Source organism: Mizuhopecten yessoensis, unplaced genomic scaffold, assembly GCF_002113885.1.
Source record: "Mizuhopecten yessoensis strain PY_sf001 unplaced genomic scaffold, ASM211388v2 scaffold8213, whole genome shotgun sequence".
Lineage (NCBI taxonomy): Eukaryota > Metazoa > Mollusca > Bivalvia > Pectinida > Pectinidae > Mizuhopecten > Mizuhopecten yessoensis.
The window spans coordinates 1,240,684-1,250,586 of NW_018407435.1; the positions used below are offsets into that span (position 1 = coordinate 1,240,684).

General features: G+C 35.2%; 1 protein-coding gene across 1 annotated transcript; it reads right to left on the reverse strand.

Annotated features, from left to right (window-relative positions):
- Nucleotides 1–2,933: 2,933 nt before the first annotated feature.
- LOC110455374 (matrix metalloproteinase-24-like) lies at nucleotides 2,934–8,848 on the reverse strand. The gene is made up of 8 exons (XM_021505473.1): nucleotides 8,770–8,848; nucleotides 8,398–8,473; nucleotides 7,904–8,046; nucleotides 6,516–6,776; nucleotides 5,714–5,977; nucleotides 5,399–5,514; nucleotides 3,648–3,799; nucleotides 2,934–3,030 (listed from the first exon to the last, which is right to left on the reverse strand). Exons 1-8 carry the CDS (start codon nucleotides 8,846–8,848, stop codon nucleotides 2,934–2,936), a joined length of 1,188 nt encoding a protein of 395 aa, XP_021361148.1.
- Between the last annotated feature and the right edge of the window lie 1,055 nt (nucleotides 8,849–9,903).

Sequence of the window (9,903 nt, forward strand, 5' to 3'; positions counted from 1 at the left end):
AAATGATATAGTTGACAATACAACTATATGCAGCTGTTTTATCTGTCAGCAAGGAGTTTAAGTAAAGAATAGAAAGTAAGTAATATGAATTTAATTTTTTTTAAATGACATTCATATAAAACCATGTCTATTTAGCATGCATGAAATCCAGGGACAGCATTTATGCTGCCCTGACAACAGAATTAATCCCTTGTCATCCAATATCCAAGAGTGTTAATCAATCATGTCAGACTAGTTTTCCTCGGACGCCTATGTCATAAAAAGACCAATATCAACATTTTTTCTGCATTTCGTTGGAACACTGACACCTATTACATATGAAAATCACAATGATCTTTCGACAATATTTTATTATATAGTATATTATCTTGTACATGTATATGTATTTGGACATTTTTTTCAAAGGCGGCATAATTTTACAAGTGAGGTAAGCTCCGCAGTAAAAAGACATTGAAATGGTAAGTTTGTAAAATCGTAAAATACAGTGGATGTCTTCCAGTAGACTATTTTGTTACAATGCGTGAAATAATATTTGTATAATTTCGGAACATCAGAGTATCGTGAGCAAGTTCCAGGTAAATAAGCTCTTCAAGTCATAGAAATAATGGTTACATTATTTGTTTTATAGTAACTGAACATCATTTGTATAATATCTCGCATTGCAAGGCTTTAATTTATATAAAATAATTTGAATCTTTACACAGACATACTTCAAACATCTAAAATTTACATACACATGTGCAACAATATATGGAAAATTATGCTAACATCAATACTAGAGTTAAAGTTACAAATTATGTAATTATTTCGCTAATGATGAATATGCCTTACGAAGAAAACACGGCAAAGTGCAATGGGACGCGTCAAAATATTATTATTTACATCTGATCGTATTGATCACCCCTGATTCAACATTTATGATCAAACTATTATTTATTCGGGAGGTTCTGAAATGCTACTTCGGCTAGGCTTAAACAACATAAATAAATATATCTGGAATAAGAACAGGTAACGAAGTCTTGGGTGTTTTGCCAACATAGATATTTTTGAACTATTTTTAAATTGTTTTTTGCAAAGACGTTGGACAACATATGATTAATGATAGCGCCAAGTTACTGCATGTTACTAGTAATAAACATACAAACATTCATACCTAAGCATATTTAACAATGATGTATTACAGATCAACCTCTTCTCCGCATAGAGATCCATGTAAATATTTGTAAACTATAGTAGGTTTTTATATACTATGGTTTAGTTTAAAGGCGATAAGTGCCATGTTGCTGTATTTTTACATACATTTCGGAATTGATTTTAAATATTTTCATTTCATTTCAAAAATGGAACATAATGGCAACTGTTTGGCTATCTTACACAAACGCAACACATTTTAACAGATGCTTCCTTATTGCGTGTTTTCGTTATGATTTTTGCTTCCGTCTTAAAGAAAACTGAATACGTGCTATGTACCGTAACAAAATGGTCCTGTTTTTAATGATTACTGGTAGGCTGTCCTTATACATATATTTTATTATTCTTAAAATGCGATTTTGAAAAGATATGTGTCAGTTTACTTCCAAGAAAATAGAAATGAGAAATGTTCCAATTAAGCCACAACTGATTTTACGTGCACACTTACATTTACTTCAATATGGCCACATCACTTGCAATATAAGTGTGTTTATTTACATGAAAGACATTGAGTTTAAAACACAATCAAAATGAGCGAAGTAAATTTAATTCTCGTAAACCGCTGCCTGACAGAGTCAACACACCACAAGACTGATTTATTGCCATTTATAGTTACAAAGGAGAATAAACTCATCACAAAACAGAGTGATTGTCATATATAGTTACCAAGGTGAGTTAACTCATCATATTACTGGTTACCAAGGTGAGTTAACTCATCATATTACTGGTTGATATTCCTATAAAATTACCAAGGTGAGTTAACCATCATATTGCTGGTTGATATTCCTATATAGATACCAAGGTGAGTTAACTCATCATATTACTGGTTGATATTCCTTTATAGTAACCAAGGTGAGTTAACTCATCATAACAAGACAGGTTGATATTCCTATATAGTTACCAAGGTGAGTTAACTCATCATATTACTGGTTGATATTCCTATATAGTAATCAAGGTGAGTTAACTCATCATAACAAGACTGGTTGATATTCCTATATAGTTACCAAGGTGAGTTAACTCATCATATTACTGGTTGATATTCCTATAAAATTGCCAAGGTGAGTTAACTCATCATATTACTGGTTGATATTTCTTTATAGTAACCAAGGTGAGTTAACTCATCATAACAAGACTGGTTGATATTCCTATATAGTTACCAAGGTGAGTTAACTCATCATATTACTGGTTGATATTCCTTTATAGTAACCAAGGTAAGTTAACGCATCATAACAAGACTGGTTGACTGTCAAATACAATTACCAAGGTGAACTAACTCATCATATTACTGGTTGATATGCATATATAGTAACCAACGTGAGTTAACTCACCATAAGACTGGTTAAATTCCCTAAATTGTTACCAAGGTGAGTTAACTCGTCACAATATATGGCTACTGTGGTAAGATAATGCCACACGAAGGTAAAACACGTCAGAAAACCTGTACGTGAATGATGAGTTTTACAGAGCTGTGACCACGGGAAAACCTGGTAATATCCAACAAGAAATCGAACAAACAATAGTTTGTTATGTCAATGGGACGATGATGAAATGGGACAACACTTTTTCATTCTTAAATTGAATTTCAATCATGGTTTCACTTTCTCCCTTGGCACTCTACTTCGTTTTGCTACCTTATTTATAAACGGAATTGCCTTTCATTCAATCAGTCGATCTCTAGGTTTAAGTTACATTGATTAAACCGAACAAACACCAAGTCAACAGAATTCGTAGTTTTGGAACCTTCAGTTATTTTCACATAAATCTCTCATCCACGGTGCAGGCATGCGCTTTGGATAACGTCTTGAAAGTCTTCTTGTTCTTTGGCTGACTTTGTAATACCTGACAAAATACGAAAAACAGAAATATATGTTAGTCAAGTTTGGTTTTGTTTAGTATTGTTTAACGGCCAATCAACAGCAATGGTCATTTAAGGACGGCCTTCCCTGTGTGCAAGATGCCTGCGTGTAGTATATGCTTTTGTGTTTTGGGAGGCTGCGATATGTTCGTGTTTGTCTCCTTGTGATAGCGCGGAACTGATGCCGACTTTATAGTGCTACCTCACTGAAACATACTGCCCAGCAGGACACCCCACTCGGTCACATTATACTGACAACGGGCAAACCAGCCGTCCCACTCCTAAATTGCTGAGCGTTAAGCAGGAGTAGAAACTACCATTTTTACAGACTCTGGTATGTCTCGGCCAGGGGACAGAACCCAAAGCCTTCCTCACAGGGGCGAACGCTCAACTAAAGGCCAAAAGTGAAGGCATTGTCAAGGGATCCATTAGGAAGAAGAAATATGTTTAGAAAGAGAAGAAAAGATAATATCCCAAATTTAGTCGCCTCTTACGATCAATCAAAGGGGGCAGCAGGTACAATACCGGCAGGGACTGTTAGTCAAGTATCTGCTCTGTGAAACGAGAGGAAAATGTTTACTTATTTTTGCATAATACTTACATATTATTTTTCACGAAGTAGATGGCCTGATCAGTCCAGGTAACTGCAGCATCAGGAGAGCTTGGCACACCTTTCCAAAATTGCTTGATGTTATGCTGCTTACGTCCAATGACGTCATCATTCCATAAACTCCATTCCCAGAATTTCGTTTTCTGTAACATAGGTGTATTTAAATACAAAACATACCGCATCCTGTTTACACTAGCATCATCAAGTAGATTAAAGTATGGAAAAATATAACTTAATTTTCTCGCATTCAAATATAAAATATTATGAATCAATAAGATTTTCAATAATTATCAGAAAATAAGATGCCATATTAAACTGAAAAACTGTAAATATTCTGCAGTATCCTACACTAATACGTATTACTCTAGGCTCCGTCACTGTATAACCCTACTATGTTCAGATGGCGTTCACAGTACTGATACATGCCATGGCCCACGTGTCGATGTCATCATTAATATGACGTCATAATTTAACATTCTATACAACTGACTTCTTCTAAATAAGGATGTTCTGTCAATTAAACAACTATACACGAATCATACACTTTACTTGAAGTGAATGACGAGTTTTAAAACATATCATGAGTGTATAGCTTTTATTTTAATAAATGGCAGATAATCCTTTAAACGTGTGTTTTCCTTTGGCATTTTTATTAACCTAGTTGTACTTCCCTGATGAATACCATTTAAGGACAAAATAAGAGCTCAAATATTTGACATAAATTACAACTACAGGATAAATTATGTTACGGGGGGAAACATCATCGATACTCCAGGGGTTACGCCCCCTTTCGCTCTTTACAACCCTAGAATATGTCATAGCAAAATCAAAGGCTTAGTGTGCAACACCTTGCAGGTGAGACAAGAAGACTAGTTTGATCCTTTGATATACATCAGAAGAATCTCGCGGTCGCGAAAACGATAACATTTACTGGCTTTAAAGTTGGATGTCGCTCCTCGATAATCTTTAAAGGAGAAGTATCAGCCTAGCGATTGGTCAGGATGTTTTATCTGCGACCGATCAAATAGGTAGCCGCCTGCCTTCAGGTTTTCTATGACATATTCCAGGGGTGCAGAGAGTGAAAGTAAACGTTACACCTGAAGTATCGAGGATGGTGGGGGGGATGGGATAAAGCATCATAATACATTTCAAAAAACATATTCTAGCACCATATGTTGCAATCGGTTATAATTCGGAAAAAATACTTACACCAAATAGATATATCCGCCGACTCCGATACCCTTTAGTACTGATCGCAGCCCGAGGGTACTCGCCTTTTTCGTGGGTCGATAATTTCTTCGGAAAACCGAAATCCAATTTGTGTTTTGTGTAGCGCCAAACATGGCTGTCTGGAATTTAAAATGGCATTGAGCTATTTGTACAGCTGCTTGACATTATCAAAATTTGCTACTCTTCAATTACTTGAGAACAGGAAAAATTCAAACAGATATGTTGTGCTGTACATTGTTCATAATGTTTTTAATGTTAAAACTTGAAATTCATTTTCACTCAAACCTGAATTATGCATCGTACAATGTAGCATGAAAAATGTTCTGCCAATATTTAACATGTTTTGATATCATAACTTACTTTGAGATGGGACAGGACAATGCTTAAGCGTTTGAGATATTTTCTTTGTTATAAGGAAAGCGCAAGTCATTTATATGTATATTTTTTACTTTTAAATGTGTCTTACCTTTAAATAGATAAAGTCTTCCTTTTATGTAAGCCGCCGCTCCCACCGGAAGTGGTGCGTTAGGATAGATTGATCTCAAAGCAAAGGACTGGTAGGAACCAGACCTTCTGTCCGCTTGGAACAATGTTTCATTTGCTATGACGCTGACATAACCGTCTTGTCCTGAAAATAAGAACAAACTCTATTATTGTTTCATCCAAAAGTCATCATAACAAAATAGCCATTTAACTCTTAAAACGTCGACTCTTCGTAACCCCTAAAAATCTTGAATACAACTAAAGTACGGAACTTTTTTTAATACATAAGCTTTAAATTACCTTTGAGGATATTCACAATATTTTGTGACGCATAACATACTTACCCATAAACATGGCATCAACACCCTGGCACTGGGATAATTTCTTCAGTGTGGACTTTGGTATGTCGGGCGCTGTTCTAGGTCTGTACCGGGTTCGACGTTGCGGTATAGTGTTCTGCCTAGGGTTATCTGTGGTTGTGGTAGTTGGCATTTTAGTTATGTACCTTTGGCGAGGTTTGGGTGTGGTGCTATATCCGGGGTTATTTGATGTGGTCCTTGTAACAGAATTGCGTCGTCGAGGTGGCGGAACATGTATTACCTTTGACCCTAAAAGCAATTAAACACAGCATTATAAAAAAAGCTGAAAATAGATATATAGTTTACTTACTCAAGTTCAAGCATATTGGCCTACTTGGGATGTTCATTTTTAGCAAAGAAATAGTTTTCAAGGTGTGGACTTTCCTGGGCTATGCATTTATTTATTTTATTTTTTGATATTTTTCATTTTTATTCTTTTACTTTATGCTAGGCGTTTTTCATTTCTTTTAAAAGGAAGGGCCCAAAGACATCCCTCCTTTCCCTTAGATCCAGGTTTTGGGTTTGTTTGGGATTTTTGCAAAGATAAAGATGTACGCAAGGATATCAGAAATGTACTTCTCCATTTTAAAACAAAACTACGTCATTAAACACATATTATTTTAAATATGAAATCGGACCTGTACACACATATTGCCTCAATGAGCAGTGTTGTAGAAAATCTGCAAAAGAAATCAATGCGAACGGATATGTTTCATGTCCCGATACAATTTGGTTAGCACAGATGCGAAAATCTTAAGGAGCAATACAAACCACGTTTCAACTTTACCATAGATAGTTTGAGCTGCTCTGATGTCGCTTTGTGTGAGTTCTGTCCTACTGGCAGAAAAGAAAGGTGACATAATACTAGTGTAGTCAGCGGAATGATCTAGTCCAATGGCGTGTCCAAACTCGTGAGTGGCCACAGCCAGGAGGTCGGGACTAGTGGCGGTTCCTGTTCCGTTCCTACTCCAGTCCTCGTCATCGTCGAAGTGGGTATCGCCAGACATGGGGTGTTTTCCGGGTCGGAAAGCGTGCGCCAGAGTCATCCCTGAATGGAGAAAAAAATAGGAAATAGCCATTGTTCTTTATAATAAAGAGAGGAAAATTGCACGACCAGACTGAGACCCGGACCCGGGACCAACCGAACACTAGACGGTCGCTCTCCTGGTTGAACTATCTGGTCGTCGACGATCGACCAAACCCAATGCCGCTACGTATTATATCATGAATATAAATCATGTGGTTTATCTGACAAGGATACACAGGTTTTTATTATTGGTGGATCTTTAGATGTCAGTCTACTATTCTCAGCATTACAAACGATGCAGATATTTGCTCTGTATTTACACACACAATAAAATGTTGCCAAGTGGCAGACAACAGTCTAGTTGTAATTCCTGTTTAAAAAGATACGCTTTAGACAAACTTAATCTCTGTACATATATATTTCAATATTGAAGATAATTGGTCCCAGAGTACCTTAAATGGAATTGGATCTAATCTTTACTGAAACAATCTCAGATTAAATGGACTGCCACAAGGAGTATTGTTTTAAAATGTACTATTTTCGCTTATTGTTTGTAAATTGAAAACCATCAAGTTAAACGCATATACCTTGTTATAATAATTGCATTTTCTCCATTGTGAAATATTTGTTTACGCCTTTTATAAAAGAAGTGTTCATAGAAGTCATATGTTGTCAGGAATTTTATAGAATTGCAGTTGTTCCAAATTTAAATCATTGAAAATAAAATATAAAAGTAAGTATAAGTTAGTAACAGCAGGATTCGAACTCAGGACCTTTATATTACCAAGCATACGCTTTATAAACGTTTCTATCTAGCAATGATTTTTACAACGAATCAACAATAGTGTCCAATTGAAGGTCCGCGAAGCCCATGAAAAACTTGACATGAAAAGTTATTCTTAGCCTTTTAGGTTACTTCATCTTCTATGCAGAGGGGAGAACACTCCAATTTTTAAAAATAACTTTGAGTGGAACTCTTCTTCGCGATTATAACTGATTCAGTGGTACTCTTTACCTTAACGTAAATCGAACTGCTAACAACCAATTACCACAAACTATTATATTTGGTAAATGCGTTTTGGAGAAACACACTTTTTTGGTTTTTTCTTTTCTATTTTTAAATTTATTTATATATTTATTTACTGTACCTCTTCCGTCAAATCCATTATAGTAACCATCACCATGGATACCCCTTGCAAACTTTATGACAATATCCGGATTTTCTGTTGTGTACTTGAAATGTCTTGGTATAACTTGGGCCCAAGTCTGGAATGCTATTTTCAGTGTCTTCCTGTAGGATGAGAAAACACAAAAAGATAAATCAAACTACAGTTTAGCAGTTTGTACATCTTAGTTGCTATTTCTTTTAGAGAGGATCTGCAGTAGTGAAGATAAACGTTTACATTTCATATAATCTATGTTTATACCTATGAAATATTTATTATTGCACTTGACTGCAGTAACTGCCGCGAGCGAAAATATCAAGAAAATATACATCATCCAAAATATACCAAATATACTGGAGATTTATATCACTGTGATAAAAATTCTTTGATTGAAGTCTGCATTAAAACTTTAACAAAATCACAGCTAAACTGAGCAGCCATTCGCTGCGTTTACCAAAGGTGAATGGTTCACTTACCACTGTTTGTAGATCGGTAACTTCCTTGAGTAGGAGGTTGGTCGCCACGTGATGACCTTCTGTCGCCAGCCTCGACCTGGACGTTCAAGATTTAATTAATAGTTAAAGTTAAGTCTATTTTCTTATACATGATGTACCCTTATATGAAAACTCGGTTATCGACATCACACGTTTAACAAAATGCATTAGCTCTGTAATTATATTGCAGTTCCTGAAAAATCCGATGTTTATCGAGTTTGTGTTTAAACGTAATAATTGATGGTTCTGATATCACAATATTTTTACTACATTGTACTTATTTCAATGTTTGAATGTTGTAGATAAATTACTACTTAACTATCTTTTATGAATAGTAAGAACAAATCTTGTTACCATACGAAGCTTGTCTTTTCTTTCTCTTTTTCACCTCGGGATGAACATCATCCGGAATTCCACAACGAGGCTCAGCCATTTTATGCACTGTTCGGCGATTTAGCTTTCCTGTCTCGCGCAAGCCATTGTAATGCTGGAACGACCTGGAGACCATTAAGCAGAATATTATTTATGTAAACTTTGATGATGACAATCTCTAATTAAGTTACAAAGATAAGAGCAGCGCTGTTGTTGATACTCAAATAAAATGTAAAAAGTATACAGTTTTAATAAAACGTGGAGTGTATAGTTCGAGACGAGTAAAAAGATGAAATTAAAAGTTAAATAGTATAAAAAAAATAAGCATCGGTTAAGTTTGTTGTTCGCTATCTCATTTTTTTTTAAATTATTATCAATTGAAGGTTAAATGTAAAATGTGGTAGCCCATTCCCTTCCAAACAATTTAATTAAAACAAATGGAAATTCAAACAACATGGTAGCAGGTTTCTTTACAAAAGTACACATTACTGTGAAGTATGGTATATAACAGTAATGAGTGAAATGGCTGTTATGAACTGTTCTGTGGGCCTGGAGAGCATAGAGGAACATTTCGGGTCACACCTGATAGATTTCCCCACATGTTTTTAATATCAATATGTACACTGCTTTTTAAAAATGAGATAAAGCATCCGATGGGGGTTATAGTGATAAATCATCTCCGGTACAAATAATCCATTTCAATAGAGTGTGTAACCTCAATAAGTCTGATCCGTTAAAAAAATGGACTAGAAACAATTTTAAAACACATTGCCTAAGGCCTGATTTTTTTAAGTATTTTATAAACGCCTTCGTATTTTATATTTGTATTCCCAAAACTGGCTGTACACAAATCAATTCAACACTATCTATAAAGTATATGTATGAAAACTTATTTGCAGACAAATTATATTTGAAGGATTCCTTTTACTGCGAAAGAAACCGTAACTACGCTTTGAAAGTTTTCCGGTATGACTATAGATTGGAAAAATCCTTTCTGAAAAGAAAACTTTACGTAGCGGGCCTTTTATGAAAATATAACAACGATGAAATGAACGAAATATAATCAACAACAGGGTTCTGAGTATATAAATTATTGTATTTAGCCGGGAGTCAAAT

Bases quoted from the DNA above. Each gene is read 5' to 3' on its own strand.
- LOC110455374 (XM_021505473.1), bottom strand. From the start codon at position 8,848: ATGGCTGAGCCTCGTTGTGGAATTCCGGATGATGTTCATCCCGAGGTG. The intron at 5,515-5,713 runs GTAAGTATGTTA...TCTTATTTTCAG, and splicing joins TGTTGATGCCATGTTTATGG to GACAAGACGGTTATGTCAGC. The intron at 3,800-5,398 runs GTGGGAGCGGCG...CCTATGTTACAG, and splicing joins ATCCTAACGCACCACTTCCG to AAAACGAAATTCTGGGAATG.